This window comes from Ovis aries, chromosome 9, assembly GCF_016772045.2.
Source record: "Ovis aries strain OAR_USU_Benz2616 breed Rambouillet chromosome 9, ARS-UI_Ramb_v3.0, whole genome shotgun sequence".
NCBI classification, from domain to species: domain Eukaryota; kingdom Metazoa; phylum Chordata; class Mammalia; order Artiodactyla; family Bovidae; genus Ovis; species Ovis aries.
In genome coordinates, this window is record NC_056062.1 from 22,197,973 (window position 1) to 22,220,610 (window position 22,638).

General features: G+C 44.0%; 2 protein-coding genes and 1 long non-coding RNA gene across 4 annotated transcripts in view; 1 reads left to right on the forward strand and 2 right to left on the reverse strand.

Annotated features, from left to right (window-relative positions):
- The window catches only part of OC90 (otoconin 90), a 29,273-nt gene extending 18,967 nt beyond the window's left edge, over positions 1-10,306 (forward strand). Inside the window, exons 10-15 of the mRNA XM_027973491.3 lie at positions 883-930; positions 1,709-1,762; positions 4,449-4,565; positions 5,153-5,324; positions 7,031-7,137; positions 9,752-10,306. Coding sequence (XP_027829292.2) covers positions 883-930; positions 1,709-1,762; positions 4,449-4,565; positions 5,153-5,324; positions 7,031-7,137; positions 9,752-10,044 — 791 coding nt within the window. The 3' untranslated portion in view covers positions 10,045-10,306. The remainder of the gene's footprint in view (positions 1-882; positions 931-1,708; positions 1,763-4,448; positions 4,566-5,152; positions 5,325-7,030; positions 7,138-9,751) is intronic.
- Positions 212-8,488, reverse strand: LOC121820318 (uncharacterized). Of its 2 annotated transcripts, XR_006060797.2 has the most exons (3): positions 8,079-8,488; positions 6,293-6,362; positions 212-5,857 (listed from the first exon to the last, which is right to left on the reverse strand). It is a non-coding gene; the product is annotated as an uncharacterized LOC121820318 (long non-coding RNA). The 2 variants fall into 2 exon arrangements; XR_009594932.1 differs by lacking the exon at positions 6,293-6,362.
- Positions 10,307-12,273: 1,967 nt separating the features above from the next.
- EFR3A (EFR3 homolog A) overlaps positions 12,274-22,638 on the reverse strand; it is an 80,621-nt gene continuing 70,256 nt past the window's right edge. The window contains exons 21-23 of the mRNA XM_027972892.3: positions 20,286-20,389; positions 19,717-19,766; positions 12,274-15,041 (exon numbers count right to left, since the gene is read on the reverse strand). Coding sequence (XP_027828693.2) covers positions 14,936-15,041; positions 19,717-19,766; positions 20,286-20,389 — 260 coding nt within the window. The 3' untranslated portion in view covers positions 12,274-14,935. The remainder of the gene's footprint in view (positions 15,042-19,716; positions 19,767-20,285; positions 20,390-22,638) is intronic.

Sequence of the window (22,638 nt, forward strand, 5' to 3'; positions counted from 1 at the left end):
TCCTGACTCTCCTATTTTTCAGCTATGTGACTTGGGAAGCATGGTTTAACCTCTCTAAGTTTCATTTTGCACAGGAATCAGTTTTTTTGTCTTTTTTTTCCAGGTTAAGAGCCAGATAGTAAATATTTTAGACTTGGGGGCAAGAAGATCTTTTTCACAACTACTCAACTCTACCATTGCTGCAGGAAAGCAGCCATAGACAGTCTGTAACTGGATGGGTGTGGTTGTGGTGCCAATAAAACTTTATTGACAAAAATGAGCTGAGGGCCAGGTCATAGTTTACCAATCCCTGGAAAAGGGTGACTGTTGCTATTCTTTGGGGAGACAGAAGAATTCAATGAGACAGAGCACAGGAAGATTCTGGGCCAGCATCTTGTTCCAAAAATTCTAATGTGGCTACAAAAAAAGCACACACAATGTCAAACCACAAGCAGGATACTGGGAGACTGAAACTATGTAATCTCATTTAATGCTCATACAATTCTATGAAATAATTACTATAATCTCCATATTCAGATGGTATATTGAGTTGGAGAGAGAAGCCGTCAAAACCCAGAGTTGGTGGGAGGGTTGAGATTTGAAGCTGCCGCTTCCTCCATCCTTGTTTTTAGACCTACGTTTCCTCTTAAGCTGCCTTCCCAGACAAAGCCATTCCAACCAGGGAAAATAATGGCTGCTTCTCCCAGAGCGGTCACTCGCTAGTCTCTCTGTCTAAACACAAGACGGGCCCTTATCTGGCCTCTTATCCACTGAGTTGAGAAGTAATGGAGCCATAATACCCAGACAGAGTCCCTGATCAGATTGCCATGGGTCTTCTCTCCTCTGCCCTGTTAAGGTGCTGAGCTGGGTTGGTAATTGAGATTTGATGATTTCTTTTCACAGTGGCATCTGAGACCAGAGATGACCAGCTGATCACGCTCTCCAGGACAAGTAAGCAGAAGGGACTTCAGAGGAGGGCACCCAGTAGAAAATGCCATCTCGGTATTTGTGCTGAGTTCTGGTGACCGACTTCCCAGGTGGCTCAGTGGTAAAGAATCCCTGCCAGTGCAGGAGACGTGGGTTTGATCCCTGGGTCAGGAAGATCCCCTGGAGTAGGAACTGGCAACCCACTGCAGTATTCTTGCCTGGAAAATCCCATGGACAGAGGGGAGACTGGTGGGCGATAGTCCATGGGGTCACAAAGAGTAAGACACAACCGAGCGTGCACGCGCGCACGCACACACACACACACACACACACACACACACACACACACTGGTGACCACCATTTGACAGGGTCTGGAGTAAATATTATTGTGCCCATTCTGCAGATTATATAGGAAACCAAGACTCTGGGGTATTAAAAACTCTAAGTCATTCTAGCCTTGACTTCTAGACTGGTTTCTAACCCCAGACTTCAGAATGTAAGATTTGTCTTCTTTCTGTTATACAGTTGTGATTTCATAGAGAACAAAGTCTTATCTAAAAATAGATGGGCCAAGATGTCATCAAGATAATTAACCTATTTACTTTGTTCGTGGTGATTAACAACCATGGTTCTATTTTTAAAAAATACTTACTTATCTATATGTTTGTCCCTTGGGAAGTGACCAGGGGCAGAGCAAGGAGCATGTTGCCTCCTGTGCCCAGGGGATGGGAGCCGCCTCTGGACACTAAGATGGGACAGACTGGAGTTAGTGCTCACTCCCTGTCTCTCCCTTGGGGACAGAACCAGGTGGAGACCAGGAAGGCGTGGAGGACTCTGGGACCACACCTTCTCCAGGTAGGCATGCTCAGCTCCTCCCACCTTTGCATACGTTGTCGTCCCCTGTACATTTATCGTGTGCTCCCCCAAATGAGAGAAATCACTGAAGCCAATTTACTTTTAAATCCCCTCCTCTACAAAAGTTACCTCCTTTACCAAAACATAGACAAAGTGAAATCAAAAGATCCATTAATAGGAAGATACAGAAACCTACCTGCTAATGAGATGCATTTAGAAAAAAATACAGACAACCATACTTGGTTGTCTATTTAAATTCACAGAATACAACTAGCTACTTTTAATATTTGAAGATGTTTTCTTCCAGTCTCTACTCAGCCCAGAGTAAGCACATCTGTAACATAAATAAAATGAATTTGAGATCACTTGGCAGCTATGGTTTCACAGTCTGAGTTGTATCACTTCATGCAATGAGATGATATTCACCTGACATGAAGTATTTTTCTGTAACATGGCTTTTACAGGCTGTGCAACAGTTCCTTATGTGGAATCCTATAATTTATTTAACCAATTATTTCTAACATGTGTTATTATAAATAATAGATATGCACTTTCTTTATGCCTATGCACTTCTGATTAATTTGTCAGGGTAAATACCTAGAAGTTGAATTGCTGTATAAAAGATGTAATCATTTCAGGGCTTTCAATATGTCGCCATATTGCCCTGGAGAAAAACTGAATCAATTTACACTCACAGACGCATTCCAGTGGCCAATAGTGGGTACTACTTAAAAACAATAGAACGAAAAACCTCTAGTTTTTAATAGAAAAAAAATGGTAGCTCATTATTTTCCATTGTTCCCTCTGATTAAAATTAAACGTGGTGTTTTTTTAATACCTGAGCTGGGCTGGCCTCTCTTACCCTGGGACTGCTTGTCCAGGCGTGGACTTCAGGATAAACTGAGCTCCACTCCGATTTGTGCAGAAGCGATGGGGCATTTTAAAGGCTGACGAGGGAGGAGGAAGAGGAAACTATTAGGAGCTCCCGCAGAGCCAGAAAAGTGGAAAATTCCAAAGAGAGGGTAGGGGCTGTTTTCTGAGACCTGTTCGGCAAGGTGGGTGTGGATGGAAAACATTGAATTCTCTTGACTGCCTTGAGCTTTCTCGGATAGGACCTTAAGGCAGAACAGAGCTGGGTCATCGCAGGGACAAGGCTTTCCTTGAGTGTTAGAAACCAGGCTAGGGTTTGTTTGGGCTTCCCTGGTGGCTCAGATGGTAAAGAATCTGCCTGCAATGCAGGAGAGTGGGGTTCGATCCCTGGGTTGGGAAGATTCCCCAGAGAAGGGAATGGCTACCCACTCCAGTATTCTTGTCTGGAGAGTCCCCATAGACAGAGGAGCCTGGTGGGCTACAGTGCATGGGGTCACAAAGAGTCAGACATGACTGAGTGACTAATACTAGAATTTGGTTAAGGCTCTTAGTGTGGGGAGTGTAGAGAGCTTGCAGTGCTCATGGGCTAAGGTTGAGGGAGGGCTCAGAGGGGCCTGACTGAAGTTTGGTCAAGGAGAGTCTTTGTCTGTTTCCAGCTCTCTGGAGTGTGGTAGAAAGTCACCATTTAAAAGGTTTCCACTTGTGGGGCTGGAGAACTGAACAGGATGCTAACCTTAGGAGGCTGAGGTTATGATAAGGTTCCTGAAGGGCTGCTTCTAACCCATCAGGACCAGAGAGTTGAGGAAGCAGAGACAGGAGCCCGGATGTGTGAAGAAAACCAATATGGTGCGTCTGGGGAAGGACTGCAAGTTAGAGGTCCAGGCCTTACCCTGAGACTGAGCCTGGGTCAGCGGACGAGTGTGGTAGAGCATCCTGATGCTCCTTTGGTCTGGACCAGACTGGGCTGGAGATCTGGCCTGGGGCTGGAGACCTTCCTGCCTGCAGCCAAGGGGGCAGGTGACACACAAGAGTGAATGGAGGTCCAGGAGGCAGGACCACATCGCTGGCAGCCTTGCCGGTGGTGGAAGGGACTTCGCACTTAATTCTGAGCATGAAGAGAGGCTAACGCGGTTTTGAAGAGTTCGAAGAAGAGTTTCGCTTGCCTGCGTGATTTTGTGCTGAGAACCAGTTTAATGTCTCCATCATTCTTTTTTCTCTTCACTTGTGAGCATCTTGGTGGGCCTTTACTTGGCAGGCGCATGATAGTAATAGGCTTGAGAGGTTGTGACGTTTCTTGCCCCCAAGATGTCATCCACATGTTCTAGCTTGGGTCCCAACAGTTTTAACGTCAACATGGAAAATTCGGAAATTCTCCCGTAGCAGCCAAGGATCGCTGAGGCTCTGCCCTGGCTCTCTGCAGACCCAGTCTGAGGACACTCTCTCTCCTGATGCTTTATCTGAATTTGGCCTTGAGCATGTGTCCATCTGCAAATCTCTTCTTGAACCACTTTTCTTAAATTTAATTTTTTATTCTTTTTAACACCAAAAAACATTTTGAATTGGGGTGTGGCCAATTAACAATGTTGTAAGTTTCAGGTGAACAGGGATGGGACATACATATACACGTATTCACTCTTCACCCATCCCTTCTCCCATCCAGGCTGTCACATAACATTGAGCAGAGTTTCAGGTGCTATATAATAGGTTTTTGTTGGTTATTCATTTTAAATATGTGCACATGACCTTCCCAAAGCCCTTAACTTCCCTCAAAGTTAATCACTTGTTGAATATGGACCATAAAGACGTGTGTTTTCAGGGTCTGCAGAAATTGTTGCCACAGTGAACGGTGTAACCGTTGTCCCCGCTGGCATTAAATCTTTGGGGTTGGCTGTATCATCCATCAAAAGCGGTCCAGAGGAGACATCTAGGAAAGGTGAGCAGAAGCAGAGAGGTGTCTGTCCTCTCCCGGTCTTAAGATCTTCTTATGAGTGGGGTGGTTCATCAAGGCCCTTAGGTCACCGTAAGGCACTGCGGACCATCCCACTTGGTGCCACTAGAGGGCGCCATCTCTCCTGCTGTATGAACGCCTTTAGTCATCAGCTGCTGGAGGCTGAACCGGGAAAGAAACCGCTGACAGAGGGCTCTTGTCGCTCTTTTTGGCTGAGAAAGAAAGAGCTCAGCATCGTCTGCACTGTGGTTTGCTGGAAAGAATGAAACACTTGGGGTTTGATGGTGCTCCTCCTTGGCTCTTCTTCCTCAGGCGCCTTAGCAAAGGCCCCGCACCTGCAAAGGGCCACAGCTGGTGGGACACACACAGGAGGACTGGGCTCATTCCTGGGCAAGACACTGGCAAGGCGCTGCTCAGGCCTCCCTCTGGGCTTTGTGGTCCTCCCCCCTCTGACCTTGTGACGATGGGGTTTGCAAGGTGGACTTTTGCTTGGCTTAGCCCAAGTTGCAGGGCGAGGAGGAGGGGAGGGGAGGAGGGCAGAGAGAGACAGAAACGAGAGTCCTGTTTCTCAGCCTGTGACAGGCTCACTGTCCTGCATCCGGGAAGCAGGGACCACACACGGGTGAGGTCACAGCTTGGAGAGATGCTCTTCTGTATGACATCCCAATGCCCCGAGGACTTTGAATCTTATGGCTGTTACTGTGGGCAGGAAGGACAAGGCGAGCCGAGAGACGCCCTGGACAGGTACGTTGGTCATCACTTCAGGCTCATAGTGTTGCATTAGCGCGCTCAACGGGGCTTGTTGCCATGACAACCCCTTTGTCCTGATGAGCAGGAGAGGCTCCAAGACTGACTTGTTTGAGGTCATTCAGCCATGAAGGGACAGAGCCAGACAGATTCAGATCTTTTGATATGGGAGTCTAGAGTTCCAACACGAGTACTACCCAGCTGCTTTAAAAGGGTTGATCTGCAGACACCTCAGAAACCCCCAATATGCCTATTTAAACAATGAGTCACGTGTAGAATTGGGTTTCCTAGGTGGCTCAGTGGTAAAGAATCCACCTACCAATGCAGGAGATGTGGGTTTGATTCCTGGGTCAGGAAGATCCCTTGGAGGAGGAGATGGCAACCCACTCCAGTATTCTTGCCTCGAAAATTCCATGGACAGAGGAGCCTGGTGGGCTACAGGGTCCATGGGGTCACAGAATGAGACAGCACTTAGGGACTAAACAGCAACAACAGCAACGTGTAGAGTTGGGGTCTTCAGTTGCTTTGCTCTGCAAGAGAACACGTTGAAATGAGCTTCTCGACAACTTTTAAGTTTACTTGTCAAATTTTGTGCCTACGGATCTTGGAAGAACTTCCACTGACCTCATGCATTGATTAATGTATTCATTCATTAATATAGGCATTCAGCCTACGTTTGCTGTGCTTTTGCTCTGTGTCTGGCACTGTTTTTGCTCTGTGTCTGGCACTGTGCTAGGCGGTAGAGACATATAAAGGACTAAACTTAAACAAAGCAGATGATAACAGATTGCCTCTGGAGCTTGCAGAGTGAGAGATACAGACAGTTCAACAAAATGCCACCCACTGTAACATATGCGGTCAGACACAGGGGAAACGATGGGGGACGCAACCTGGAGATGAGCTCAGGAAAGATGCTGAGAGTAGAACTGGTTGAGTTTAAAGACTGATTGCACCTGAGGACTCACCCAGTTCACAGCCAGTTAGAGCTCTAGTGAAATGGTGTCCACTGCCCACACGCTCCGATGGTGAAGTTACCTAGGGAGGATTGAAAACTATATCACAAGTTTCCTTGGACTGGGAGGGACACTGAAGGCGATTGTGAGGCTTTATGGGGCCAGATGGGTGAGTCTGAAAAGCAAGATCATGATTCAAACCCATGTCGCCTGAGATCTTGCTCTTTGTTAGCCACTTCCTTAGATGTAGTTCTTGACACTCAGGATAGTTACTCTGTTCTCTTTTAAGGCTGGGGACATAGGGGATACCCTGTGGATGTAGGATTAACTGTTCTGTTGTATAAAAGGTTGGCGGGAGTGTGTCACTGCTAGCCCATGTGGTACTTTCGTATCTACTAAAACTGGTACCCTTTCCTCAAGACTCTCTCTGTTAGAAGAGTATTGCAACAAATATGCAAGTCGCCTATCTTTTCAGTCAACAGAGTCATGATAAAAATACAAAAAAACTTTTTTTACAATTACAAGATGCTTCCGGTGTGATGGACACTGCCTTTGATGTGGCATCCTGGTACAGTCCGCAACCTGAACAATCGTTCATGGTGGCCCTCCTGTGTATCAGTCAGCCCTGTGTGCGCTGGAAAGGAGGGGCTGACTACTGTCACTACTATAGGGAGTGTGGGAAAACTAAGCCTGGAGGGAGTTCTGAGGGCCGCGGGGGCTCGGGCAGTAAACGATTTTCCTTGCTGTTAGGTGCTGTCTGTCCCATCACTGCTGCCTGGAGCAGGTGAGAAGACTGGGCTGTCTGCTCGAGAGGCTTCCTCAGTCGCCGGTGCTGTGTGTGGACGGTACCCCGCAGTGTAAGTGTTGCGGGCCAGCACAGTGGGTTGTTCTTTCATTCAGCTCAGCATGGGGACCACAGCTCATCTGACAGATGCTTCCACAATCACTTGTTCACCTCTAATGTGACTTATGTACTCTGAGGCACATATTAGTAGCCTTATTCCACTGAGGAGGGGACTCAAGTTCAAGAGGCCAAGTCAGCTGACCAAAGTCCCTGAGCCTGTGAGAGCAGGTGGGGACTAACGTCACAACCCACACTTATTCAGGGCTTCCCACGTGCTCTTCTGAGTTCTGGAGTTCATCCTCACTCCAGGCCTATGAGGTAGCCCCACGAGCCTGCCCATTTTACAGATGAGGCAACTGAGGTCCAGGATCACACAGGTAGGAAGAGGTGATAGACCTGGGGTTGGGACTGTGAAACCATAATTCCTCAGACCCAGAACAGAGTCTTCACTGTGCGAGTGGGTCTCTCTTCCTAAAAACAGAACGCTTTCCCCCTGGGGTCTCCTGAAGAACCCCACAGAAAAGGGGAAGTGACTCCGGCTGCAGGGAGGGGTGGGCCTGCATATCCACTCCTCCCAGTGGTGGGAGCTGGAGGTGCCTTCGTGGCCATTCAGGGTCTGGGGGGTGGCGGTGGAGCCATTCGGAAAGAGCCTGACGGCCAGGAGCCTCACTGTGCCGGGCTTGCTGCAGGACTGACTTCGTCTACATCTGACTGCTATGCCAGTGGGTGCAGTTCCCTTAGGCTTCACAGCTTAAAAGGAAACGGTCCCGTAGCATGTCTCGAGAGCCGCGTGGGGGGCCGTGTCACCCTCACTTTTCATCTGGGGAAGCCCCGGGCTGAGTGCCCCTCCCTCCCTGGGCGCCCAGCCTTGGAGGGCCCCGTGCGCCTCTTGCCTCCCGGGAGCTCTGGGCTAACATGTTACACAGTCAGTCATTCAGTCCTTCACTCACCCACCTGTGTGCTTCTCCAAAAAGCCGCCACCAGGAATGAGAAACGCCGTGGACAGACAGGGTCCCTGCCTTGAATCACTTTCAGGCGGGAACAGAGAGAAGCATAGGACTCCGTAGTCTTCCTGGAGCGCGGGGATAGGGGCTTTGAACCCGCGGAGTGCGGCAGCCAGGATGGGAGAGGCTGGCAGAAGTAAGAAGGGGCAGCGAGGTGAGGTTTTCCAGAGGTTAACAGGTCCCCTGATGCCCATGCTGGGTGTGTGTTTTTAAAAAAGAAGCGGGGAGGGGAGGGGAGAGACAAGTAGTGGCATTCGGGGAACTCCCGAGTCTGGGAATGACACGAGGTTCCGTCTTTCGGGAGCAGAAAGTGGAGGCGGTGGGACTGTGATGGTGCAACGTGAGGCTGATCAGACACGCAAGGCTGAAAGCCTTCCGCTTCCTCCTGTGGGCGGTGAGGGGCAGGGGCGGGGTTAGAGCCGTGAGTGACGGGATGAGACGATCACTGTTCTCGGGGATGCCGTCATGCCTCGGGTCCCACCCGCTCAGCTTAAGGTGCCTGCAGCCCTCTGGTCTCAGTGAACCCGGGAACGCTGTGGTGTCACTTCAACTTCTCGGGGGCTTCAGAGAACCAGTTCCAACCCTCTGTGAGCTGTGAGCGCGGTTTCCTGGCGCGGACGCAAGGGCCGGGGTGTAAGAGCCGAACCCCTTGCAGCCGCTCTGGGCGGTCCTCCACGAGGGGCAGGGGCCGAAGCTGCAGCGGCTCTGGGGAACCGGCCGCCGCCTCTTTCCGCTCTGCGTCTGTTTCTCCTCTTTCTGCTCCCTGCTGTGGAGATGCCCCAGGGGTGTCTGGGCTGACCCGAAGGCCTGTGTCGGAGATTTGGAGTGTCGGTGTGATGAAAAAAGTCTGGTTGATCTGGTTGATGAGTGCTTCATGGTAGTATCAGACCAAAAAGAAAATAAAACAGACCCAACAGACCCAGGCAGTCTTTGGGCATCCCTGTTGGCTCAGACGGTAAAGAATCCACCTGCAGTGCAGGAGATCTGGGTTCCATCCCTGAGTTGGGAAGATCCCCTGGAGAAGTGAATGGCAACCCACTCCAGTATTCTTGCCTGGAGAATCCCATGGACAGAGGAGCCTGGTGGGCTACAGTCCCTGGGGTCGCAAAGAGTCAGACAAGACCAAGCGACTAACACCAATACGTCTTTGAAAACCACAGACAAGGATACCATTTGTAGAATGCTTGTCTATGTCTGAGCAACGTCAAACACATTCATTCTTTTGGATCACGCGGATGGTCCGCGCTCCACCACTACTGCAGGCAACTGAAACAGTCAAGAAATAAAGTGGGGTCACCAGACTGAGCAAATAAAAATACAAATTGTAAAATATATACATATTATATATATATATATTTCTGCTGTGATAGAAGCACAGGGTGGGATTTGATGGGAGCCCACAGGAAAGACACCCCCTTTAAGCTGGGCGAGGAGTGGAGGGGTTGCCAAGTGGTTTCGTGATGGACAAGTATGAGTCAACCAGGAGGATGAAGTTAAGAGTATTCCCAGTAGAGGAAGCAGCGCATGCAGGATCAAGACGTTCAAGACGGAGGGAGGAGGCCGGGCCGGAGGGGGCCAGTGTCCTGCGGTGGCTCAGGCTGCTCCTCTGTCCTTGCCCCTCAGGTGTGGGGTGGAACCTGTGTGCGAAGCTGCTCTGCGCCTGTGACCAGTCAGCGGCTGAGTGCATGGCCTCTGCCTTCTACAACCAAAGCCTCCAGTTGGCAGGCAGTCGAGAGTGCCTGGGCGACCGGCCAAATTGTGAGGGCAGCGGGCCTGTGGCTTCCGCCCCGGCCTCCAGCTCCGAGGAGGACAGCGAGGAGTCCTTACCCTTCACAGAGGGCCTGAGAAGAACCAGAAGGTTCCTGGGGAAGCCGCTGGGTCTCGTGGGGACCAGGCCACCGTACGGCCCGAGATAGACGCCCAGAGGATGTGAGCAGCACACCCTGTGGGTCAGCCCCTCCTGCTCCTGTGGCCTCTCTGGGCCCGTCTCATCCTCCGCATCCTCAGCGGAGGCTCACAGTGCAGGGAGACCCTTGCACACGCACTGTGACCTGTTTGTCAGTTCACAGGTGAGTGCGCCTTTGGAGAAGGCAGACAAGGGGTGGTTCGGGGCTTCCTGGAGTGCACTGGGGACGCTCAATAAATATTCCAACCAACGTTTCTGTTTTAATCTTTTTGGTTGTGCCGTGTGTCATGCACGGTCTTAGTTTCCAGATCCAGGACTGAACCTGCAGCCCCTGCAATGGAAGTGCATATTCTTGACCACTGGACTGCCAGGGAAGTTCCCTGTTTTTTGTTTTGAAGCAATGTTGTGGATACTGACAAATGAATAGACTGCAAGAGTGAGATGAGAGAGGAATGGAGGGTGAAAGAGGATCTCCACTCCCTAATCACTGAAAGCTACCTTTCCTATTAAAAAAAAAAAAAATATATATATATATATATATATATATATACACACACACACACACACACACACACGGAGTGTATTTAATCAATCTTATGAGATGACATGGGTCACCAGTAGCCCACCAAAGATGTATGCCAAGGGCTGACATGACAGCCTTTCTGGTATGTTGAGTGGCCACAGCTGCCACCAAGAAACACTGATAACCCTGTCTTGGGTCTGGCAATATTGATTTAAAAAAAAAAAGGGGATGATCCCAGTGGCTGTTAAGTTTGGGGGATACAAATGCCCTTTTGGACTCAGATGAATGTAATAGGAATTACAAAAAATTGAAACTATATCATCTATTCACCCACCCGCCCCATAGTTACTGAGATCTTACCGTGTACCAGGCAATAGGCAATGCCTCCAGAATCCCCCTCAGTATTTGATAAGGACACAGACGCTAGGTTCACATTGCATCCTTGGTTCTCGATTCCTGTGAATTATGTGGCTTACATGGTACAAGGTCCCTGCCTGCTCCTCAGGTGGGAAAGCAGAGCCTTTGGAGTCAGTTCATGTTCGTGAGCCTCTCATGGTATGGACTATCCTGGAGTCAACGGGGTTGAAAACCTTAGGAAATCAAAAGGTCACAGTGCCAAGTCGACGGTTGATATCCTTTCCTGCCTTCCAGGGAGATTACCAGATGGGTGCCTGCCATCTCTGTGTTCCAAGTCTGTATGCTGTACACAACCTTAGAGAGGTAGTCCAGAATAAAGGTAGGTAGTGTCTTCGTTCAAAAGACATGCAGGAATGCAAGGCATATGGCCAGTTGTCTTAACAAGGGCCTCACCTAACACTGTTGAGAAAATTGAAGTTTTCCAGTGGGATTGCCCTGATCTTCCTGCCACCAAAGCTACAGAATTGTTGGTGGTCTTTGTCTTCCTTCTTGTCACGATGAAAAACAGGGTTCCTTATCCACATCAAAGGTCAATCCCTCCATCTCTCCTCTGCTCTGGGTTCAGTAACCCTATTGCCTTTCCCGGGTCTTGATTCCTACAAATAGTTCCTTTTTGTTTCAGATCAGTTTATCCCCAAATAGCGAATAAGACCCTATGCAGAGCGAATGCAAGGATCATTCACGATAAACAGACTGCCTACTCTGTGCCATGCAGGCATGACCCGATGAACCTCTTCTAAGTGATTCACTTACCCCTCAACAGATAACCTCTGAGGGGTAGAACCTAACAGCTGCATTTTACAGACCTCAAAGCTCAAAGCTGAGCCACTTCCTGAAGGCCACTCGGCTAGGAAGCGGCAGTGTGGGATCTGAACCCAGAGCCTGGGCTCCCTGCTGCTGCACCACACCCCTCAGGAAGACCCCGAAGCCCATGGGCTGTGGTGCACAGCTCCACGGATGGCAGCAAGCAGGCCAGGTGGCGGACGGTACTAGAGAGGAACTATGCTTTTTGAGAGAAAGGCTTTGTGGGGTTTATACAGCAGAGGGGTGGGGCTGGAAATACAAACACGAAGACGGATGCAGACACGGCGACAGTGCTCTCCAGGCACACGCTGAGAGCTTCATCTCAGCCACGTCTGATCACGACAGAGCTACGGAGCTGATTCTTCCCACGTACGTGAGGATGACTCCATCTGGCAACTTGATTTTTACTAAAGCACTTCATTCTTAATAGAATCCAAACAGTGGATTAGTTTAATAAATGTAATAGCTATTATAAGAATGGCTATTATACAGAAGTTATTAGATTTTGTTTTATTGCTTACATATGAATTGCACAGTGAATTTTTACATTACAAAAAACTCAATTCATTACATTTAGTACATATACTGGCACAAATAAAACAAATTAGTCCCCCCCTTTTCAGACAGGCAGAAGAAAAATATTGTGAGGAAGTTAACTGCTGGTAAAGTACAGAATTAAGATTCTTAAAGAAAATGATTTCAGAAGTATTAAGGAAGAGTGTGTGTGTGTGTGTGTGTGTGTGTGTGTATCCAGGTTAATTCCAATGACTCTTTATAAGCAGACAATACAAGTATAGAAGGAACATTTAAATGTTAATTATTCAATGTCAAGGAAAAAAATGAATGATATAAACAACAGTATACAGCAGAGAGAGAATGATGAACAGTTTTTATTGAGTTTTAAACATCTACAAAAATATAGCAATACACCCTAAACACTCAGTACCCAAACTGGCTATACTAAAATAGCACGCATACCCATGACTTGCACGATCTCCTGCCATCTCCTGGAAGGGATAGCAAGCCAAGGACATGAATCCACATTTCCTACTAATCGTTAATGAGACCAGTTCAGTAATCTAGCATATACAGAAGTCTACTGTGATCTAAAAACAACTACAACAAGAAAATACCCCCCAAACCTAAATCAACTGTTCACAAACAGACCACAAGAAAAGTGTGATAAACATTAACTGAAATGGTTTTCCTGCACATGCTATACACCATGCATTTTTAAATCACAGAGAAATGTGAAATTATGTCCAGCAAAGTTTGTTTTGCATGAGTGCAAATGAATATATATCTTTTCTTATACTATTAAATTATATATATTTTTCATACAAAAGCACACAGTGTTAATCTATAAAATGACATCCAAGTGGATGATGATCGTTTTTGCATGTCCCCCTGCTTAGATCTTTGCACAATCCTAAAGTTAACATCTTTCTTTAAAAATACAGAAGAAAAAAAGGAAAAATAAAGAAAAACATAAAAACTGGCCTATTAAATGCTGAAACGTTTTTGCCTGGTCAGGAGCTAAAGTTATAGTGACAGCTGCAATGGAGCCATTTAAGCCCAGTGGTGACCGCACTGTTATTTGGAAAACAATGTCTTGTTTCTCTACATTGAATAAACCACCATGGATGCTTGACAGGTTTCAAAGACTAGAATCTTTTGTGAGATGTTTCAAGACGCTGTACTTTGGTTTAAATATTCAAGAAAATTTAGAGTATACTTGTTCTATCTTGTTTCTACTGAAAGTGCCCAAATAATCGTAAACACAAAGTAATAACATGTCATTCTTCACTACGACTTTTTAAACAAAAGCTAAAGCTAAAACTCAGTTTTTTTGGGGTCATAATCTGTGATGTGTATACTGTTTGATGTAAAAAGGAATCGAAAACCTGAAAAGGTAGAATTATAAACAGACTATTTTATAAAAACGTCCTAAAGTCACTTTATAAGAGTTGCAAAGAAAGTTGTTCATTTTTGCCGTGTGATGGAATTCACTAAAATGTACATAATTTTAAGAAAACACTATGCGTTTCTCAGCACATGTAATCCTGGTAGCTTATTAAATCAACACAAGCTTAAACCGACGATCTTTTAGCACACTTAATGGCTAAACCCATAGGCACTCTTTTCAAATGTAATACCATGAATCCTAAACAGAGATGCATATAAGCTACAGTTCAAATCTTACACACAAAACTCCATTTGGGGCATTTTTTTGACTATGAGGATTTAAAACAATGCACCATATAAAAATGTAAAATAATGTGCTCTCAAGAGAAATTAAAATGTACACACTCTTCACAGGTGAACTAGTAGCTGTTTTTAATGTCTTTTTTTCCTATTCTAAATATATAGCTCATTTAATTAATGGAACCACAGCAAAAATACTACTATAATTTCAAAGTATAGTCTGTAAACTAAATACATCTTATGATGTAAAAAATATTGCACAGTTTGGTACTCCAAGGGTAAGTTCTAAGACTCTCAAGTAGAATGGTCAAACTTTTGGCAGAAAACACAGTATTACAAGAACTAGACACTTAGATGTAGGGAGATTTTGGGGTCATATTCTAGGACTATTACTCAGTAAATGTTATTACCATAGACAAGTTGAGGAATGACAGTCACATATTGTTGAAGTAAATGAACAGAAGGATGCCGATCACAACATCCAAAACATGGGGACAGAAAGCCCCAGGACAGTTCTGCAGGCCCACGATTAATATATTAGTATGTTTTTGCTTTTGCAGACAAAGGAAAACAAAAGCAGTTCTAATTTTAAGCAGTTGCGTAGATGTCTAAGAAATACACTAGACACTTCATACATCTTCAACTCTGGAAGGCTTAACTTTTTAATTATATGTTTGTGAAAGGCTTTAAATATACTATTTAACAATGAATTAATGTGAGACCAATATATGTTCAATTTTAAAAGCCAACAGGAACCTAAAAATAAAAAATTAATATGGCATAAACCCATCTTCAAAAGTACTCTATAAATCATATAGCTACAAAATTTCTAACCTGGTATGCCAAGCATTTGGTTAAAGATAAAGTCCATCGTAATTTTCAGTAAAGTAAACCCTGAAAAGTCAGCTTGGCCCTAGTTGTTACACTTTCTGCTGAGGTCTTCATGAGCCACTCAGTACACACACAGATCTGGAAACTTCATCTCATAGACTGGGACAGACTGGTATTGGGCGTGCCCGGAAGTGATGGTCAGTGTTCCCGATGGGCTGGGAGGAGGACTGCAAGAGAAGAGCGAGGCACTGTCAGCAGGTGTGTGGAAAAGCTGTTCCCTTCACACCGCATCCCCATCACGACCTGCCAACAGCACGGTAAGGCTCTGCTGTCACAGGAGTCAGTGTGATGGAGTTGCGGGCCATCTGCAAGGTGGCGTGGTGCATAGATTACAGTGGAACTAAGCTGTTTTTAAGTTCTAAACTAGACATTCTCCTCTGAATACAGGTATATATAATTTTAACAATGGGATTGCATCATATCCATTCATATAAGCATGCTTTGTTTCAGCAGTAAAAAAACATTATTTATATATATATATATATATATATTAACCTTTTTTGATGACTACAGCATGGTATTTCAATATATAGATATATTATGATTAATTTATTTCCATGGGCAGATTGTACATTCATTTCCATTTTTCATTATTATAAATAAGGCTGACAGGTCTATTCTCACATATACATAATTTTATCCTGTCTTCTTGGTTTATAGCCTTACACATAGAGTTTCTGGATCAAAGTAGATTCACAATTTTGAGATGGGTACACACTGTCAGAATCCCCACAATTCATTCTTTCAACATCTGGCTGCACCATCCTCATACACCACGATAAATCCTGGGTATAACTGTTCTCTCTTGTTCTCATCTTGGGCACTCTGGTAGGCAAAAGGGAATTCATTCTTATTTTTATTTTCACATTTTGGGTTACTACTAATGGTACATACTTAGTATTCATTTTGTGTTTCCTTTAAAATGAATTGCCCATTTGAGTCTACTGCCTGTATTTCTACTCACATATTTTTCTCTTATCAATTTGGGAAACTGATCTTTTGTCATATGATACAAATGCTTTTCCTCGATTAGTTACTTAATTCCTATTTCTACCATCGATAAAGATAACACTTTTCATCATTCAAAAAAGTTCCTTGGTGTCCTTAATCAATTTCTCCTTACTCCACATGCTCACATATTTCCAGCACTGACTGTGTTCTGACCTCTGTCACTGAAGATTGGTGTCCCTTATTCTTGAATTTTATACAAATGGTCCATATAGACACAGAAAGGGTCAATACAAGATACACTCTTTTATGTTTGATTTGTTTTGCTTGGGGTATTTTTTAAGCTTACCTCCCCCCTGCCAAATGTGTTCCTTTTTACTGCTGAATAATATTTCACTGTGTCAAGAGCACCACTATTTGTCTACTCTCTCCATGCTCCTGTTCATGGATATCTCGTAATTATGAAAAAAGCTGCTAAAACATTCTAACATTTTAATTTCTCTGGGTAAATAGTGAGAAATGGGATTACAGGATCAAAAGCAGGTATCTTCATAAGACACTGAAACTTCTTCATAAGTTTTGCAAAGTGTTTGTACCATTTTATACTCCTATGAGCAATATATGCAGACTCTTCTATAATGTCCAATATACTATTAAGTTCATCCAATGACATTTTTTCTTCTTTTAGATACTGTATCACCCAGTTCTTGAACTACAATTTGGTTCTTTTTCAGAGTTTCCAGTTCTCTCCTAAAATATACAGTATTTTTTTTCCTTTAAATTCTTTGATATGTGTGTGTTCTCTCAAGATCATATCTACTAATTCCAATAACTGATCTGTGGGGCTGCTTATTCTTACTGTATTTTCCTGCTCCTTTGCATTTCTTATAATTTTTTCCCTTATTGTACTAAGGTCAAAATGAATGAAGGAACAATGGAAACTGAGGTATAATATTGCTTATTTTGTTTCTTTTCTCAAGAATACAAACTGGTTTCTCTATCTGGCAGTTGACTGTTGTTGTTTAGTCGCTAAGTCGTGTCTGACTCTATGAGCCCATGGACTGTAGCCCGCCAGGCTCCTCTGGGACTTCCCAGGCAAGAACACTGGAGTGGGTCGTCCTTTCCTTCTCGAGGGGATCTTCCCGGCCCAGGGATCGATCGCGTGTCTCTTCCATTAGCAGGCGGATTCTCCACCACTCAGCCGCCAGGGAAGCCTATCTGCTAGCTGGAGTGGCAAATCAGCAAGAGCAGACGTGCCAGACAGAAGCTGAGAACCCTGAAGATGCTCTGGGAAGCCTGCCTCCTTTCTCTGTATCACGTAAACTACCCAGAACTGCTACTTCCTCACCAGATGACCTGGGATAATTACCCAACACCTACATGAATCTGTTCCTACATTTGTAAAATAAAAATAAACACTACATATTTTTAAAATGTGATGTAAATACTAAATAAAAGAATGCACTCAGCAGAGTGCCTAGAATACCACAAGTTTTCAATAAATAACTAGTAGCAATAAGGTTTAATAAATGCAAATTATTAGTAGTAGTTGCAGTACCAATGAAAAAGAGTTAGTCGTAATACTTATCCTAAAATACTAAATCCACATAGTCATAACAGTGGGATTAAATGTAACATAGAGGTCTCTAGCAATATTTCTTGTCAAAACATGAGTTACAGATTTGAATTTCGATTATTTCCACTCACTAGCTGGACAAACTTCTGCAAGTTATTTTACTTCTCTAAGCCTCAGTGTCTTTACCTGGAAAATAGAAAAACACAGCATCTACCTAACTTTTCAGGACTGTGGTGAGGATTAGCAAAAACAATAGATACAAAGCAGGTAGATATTGACAATTAGAACTAACAGGCAACAAAGATGTTGTACACAGGGAATGTTGCTTGCCATTCGCATTCTACAAGGTCAAGCCATCAGCCACTGCTGCTTCCCACAATGGTGCGCCCTGAGGGGGATTCAGGATGGGGAGAAATGGGAAGCATTCTATTTTTTAGACACCCGCCCCACAGCCAAGGTGCATATTTCAGGAACAATTTCAATAAGCCCAGATCCTTGCACCTTCCTCTACACAGAAAAGCACTAAAACTCACAGGCTATGTATAAATGCCCACACCTAGCAATTTTCACTGACTCTAAGGTACAGAGCATACTGCATAGTTTAGTCTGATTCTCTGTTCTGAACTTTTATAAATGAGTGATTCTCAGCTTAGTAGGGGGTGGCATGGTGGTTAATTCCTGGAATGAGATGTTACACTGATGAACATGCCTTGCATAGGAAGGCAGTAAAAAGGCTGGGGGAAAAAAAGCAAGTCAACTGAGCATTTACCTGTTTATTCTATTTATAGGATACAAGGTTTGACACAAAACCGATTTAATCAAGCTGAAAATATAAAAGATGTAGGAAAAAAAAAATCTCAGAAGCATAGCTTCTATCCGTGGCTCATTTACTGTGCCACCATGAACAAAGAGCAGTCTCCACACTGGAGTCAACATAAGAATATGCATAAATTCATTCTTCAGATGGAACCTGGAGTTTTCCCCTCCCTTTCTGATATGCTTTATTACTTAACAATAGACACAGAATAACCAATGTTAGATACCTTATGTTTGCAGAGCATAAAATACAATTGCTCAATGGTGTAAACAGGGGTTTGGTTTCAGGACCACCCACAGATAGCAAAATCCTCGGGTCCTTGGGTGCTCAGGACTGGCATGGGGCCTATACAACATATCTTCCCTTATAGTTCACATCATATCTAGATTAGTAGAACTTCTAATAGAATGTAAATGTTACAGAAGTAGTTGTCAGCATGCAGCAAATTCAAGCTTTGGTTTTTCAGAACTTTCTGGGATCTCCCCCGCCACTGCCTAAATATTTCTGACCACTGTTGGTTGAATTTGAATATGCGGAACCCGTGGATATGGAGGGCCAACTATAATTAATAACAGGACTCAAACAGACATAACCTCAGAGAAGGCAATGGCACCCCACTCCAGTACTCTTGCCTGGAAAATCCCATGGACAGAGGAGCCTGGTAGGCTGCAGTCCATGGGGTCGCGAAGAGTCACACATGACTGAGCGACTTCACTTTCACTTTTCACTTTCATGCATTGGAGAAGGGAATGGCATCCCACTCCAGTGTTCTTGCCTGGAGAATCCCAGGGACAGGGGAGCCTGGTGGGCTGCCGTCTATGGGACTGCACAGAGTCGGACATGACTGAAGTGACTCAGCAGCAGCAGCAGGAAAATCCCAATTGATGTTTGATAATTCAAGTGAGCCATCTGCAGAGGCAGAATTGTTATGGCCCTAGAAGAATGATGAGGTTGAACCATATCAAACAGTAGTTTTTGTAGGTCAAAATGATTAAATCTGAGAAACTACCTTATTAAACATATCACTAGAATAAGAGTCTTCCAATTACTCAAATGTCCATAAGGTGGTTTAGTTGCTAAGTCGTGTTCGACTCTTTGTGACCCATGGACTGTAGCCTGCCAAGTTCCTCTGTCCATGTGATTTTCCAGGCAAGAATACTGGAGTGGGTTGCCATTTCCTTCTCCAGGGGATCTTTTCAACCCAGGGATTGAACTGAGGTCTCATGCACTGCAGGTGGAGTCTTTACCGACTGAACCATCAGGGAAGCCCTGTCTTTACAGAACCATTTTAAAGGAATTAAGTGATCTAAAAAGGAAAGCTAGAAAATCTTTAAGAAGTGGTATCAGACTATCCAGTAAACAGAAAAATTACTAAGACAAAGATATCTATATGATCTTGGGTTTACTCTAAATGAAAAGCAGAATTGCTTAAAAGCTAGAAATGTATAAGGGTCTAATAGTTTTTGTTGTTTTATTCATCTTGTAGTACCAAAACCCTTACCGTATGGTGAGTTCCAATATTTGAGCAAGTCTATCATGAAGCAAATTTGCCTACAAAGGAGAAAAAACAAATGTTAACAATGGATCTACTACTTTCACAATATCCGTATGTAAAAATACAAGTGATTTAAAGGACAAAGCATTAACTGTAACTGTTAAGCTGATGGTACAGAATGTTTACTGTTTTGGTTTTATCTGTCTCATACACTGAAACTTAATGTAAAGTTTCTCTTCATTCCCTTCCTATTCTCATTGGTAAAAACAAATTGATATACACACAGAACAAAAAACCTACAGCAAAATCATTGAAAACCACTGCAAAAAAAATTTCAAAGCAACAAAAATCATTAACATTTAATTGGGGATCTGCCATTTCAATCAGCGCATACCGCACAAAGACATTATTTAAGGCTTCATGGCTACATCTTCAGTTTTCGGTCCCTATCCAATCTACTACCTTGTGGATTCTGCTAACTTGCCTAAAGCTTAGACTCTACCCATCAGTTACCACGAGAAGCTTCAGCAAAACTCAGACTCCATCCCCACTGCCTTCACTGTGTGTTCACTTACTTTGGATTCACACTGTGCTGCTATTTCTTCAAAAGGCGCTTTCTGGAATTTCTCTATCACTAGACGCCTCTTTTCCTTTTCCTGTTCTTCCATTCCACTGGTATCTATATAAATGTTTAAAAAAAAACAAAAAACCATTAAAAGGAATATAGAATTTCACAGAACACTGCCAATGACCCTAAGAGCAAATGATCTATGCATAAAAAATAAGGGTAATTTACAGGACTACTTGTTTAGGGAAAAAACAAAACGCGTAACACCCCTAAAATGCTTTAGTTGAGGCCAGAAAGCACACACAAAAAACTTCAAAATTACACCACACAAAACCCTTTTTCATAGACTATCTTTGTTCCTGTTACCAAAAAGAGCAGAAGCACAACTTCCTACAAGTTAAGCCACTTCAAGGCCCTTCCTGAAGGATGATTATTTTATTTATAATCACGCCATGGTCAAGTGGAACCATACTGGTTTAGTCTTTTCCATTTATCTTCCATAATTTGAAAAGGGCTTGTTTTTATCTTTAAATGATGTGTGGTCTGGTCAAAGATAATAAAACAATAAGTGGTCTGTCTTTTTGATATTACTGATATAATAACTGTGTCTATTTGCTTAACAATTTTTAAGAAGGCTAATTAATGTTAGTTATTGATGGTCTATTTTAACAACCCAGTGAGTCGACAATTTCATAAGGCAAAAGACACTCCGTTCAAGGTTCTTAAAACAAAGCTGCTCTTCAGGTACACAAAGTGAAAGTAAAGTGAAATGAAGTCGCTTAGCCGTGTCCGACTCTTTGTGACCCTGTGGACTGTAGCCTACCAGGCTCCTCTGTCCATGGGATTCCCTAGGCAAGAGTACTGGAGTGGGTTGCCATTTCAGGTACACAAACTAGGTAACAATTAGCTAGTTTAAAAAAGGGGAAGTAGCATGTAGAAAGGAAATAGGTTATTTTTTTTTCCCTATGAAATTGTGTCAGGCTAACAAAGTTGTAGACTTTATGTACTTCTGAATGAATGTAATACAGAACTACAATCACATCTCTAGCGCTCACTGGCCCAGGGTCAGAAGCTTAAATGTGCCAGAGGCCAGGCAGGAGACATAAACGTTTTAAATTAGGTCAGTAAAAGAGGTAAGAAAAACAGACTTGGGCAAGCTGAACATCTAGCTCTGGTCTTTACTCAAATTCAATTTCTGAAAATAACGCTTCCACCCAAATTTGGCCTGCAGGCGGCAAATCTGTCCAGCAGTTCTCAAACTTTTCTGGTTTCAAGCCTCCTTTATATGTTATATCACTTGATAATTTCTGTATTATAATATAAAAATGAGACTTTAAAAATATTCATTACATTCATCAAAAACTCAAGGCACTGTACGTTAACATAAACATTTAATGAAAAAAAAGACCACATTTTCTAAAGTGAAAATTTAGTGAAGAGAATGGCAGTTTTATATTTTTGCAAATCCCTTTAATGTCTGACTTAATAGAAGCCAGCTGGATTCTATCTGCAAACATTCAATGCACTGCAATATGTTATTTTGGTTGAAGTCTATAAAGAAAAAACTAAACTCACACAAGCATGTGCTGATATGCTGGAAAAGAGTAATTCAATAGCCTTTTCACAGAATTGTAGCTATTTCTTCTACAATAAAATATAACAAGTGGTAGTTTCTTAAAAGTTAGTTGCAATATGGAATCTGAAACTTTATTAATGAATTTTTTACAATTGGTTATATCAACATCTATTGATCTGTTTTACACTTTGAATAGAGTTCTACTCATACATGATTCCGGAGAAGGCAATGGCACCCCACTCCAGTACTCTTGCCTGGAAAATCCCATGGGCGGAGGAGCCTGGCAGGCTGCAGTCCATGGGGTCGCGAAGAGTCGGACACGACTGAGCAACTTCACTTTCACTTTTCACTTTCCTGCATTGGAGAAGGAAATGGCAACCCACTCCAGTGTTCTTGCCTGGAGAATCCCAGGGACGGGGGAGCCTGGTGGGCTGCCGTCTATGGGGTCGCACAGTCGGGACACGACTGAAGCGACTTAGCAGCAGCAGCAGCATACATGATTCTGTAACGTCGTGCAATGGTCATCTGGAATACTGCTCCACTGATTTTTGCAGATCCTCTAAATAACTGGGAGTACGTGGCATCAAAGAATGCGATGACCACCAGAAGAGCTGGAGGCCACTGCCTTCATTTACCTTAGTACATGCAGCAGAGAAGCAAACTATGTCCCAGTGTTATGCAGAAAATACTTTTGGACTTGAGGATTCTTGAAAGAGTCTCCCCTAGGGCTCCAGGGGACCAAAGATACTCTGACAACACTGCCAAACTGTAAATTCCTCAACAT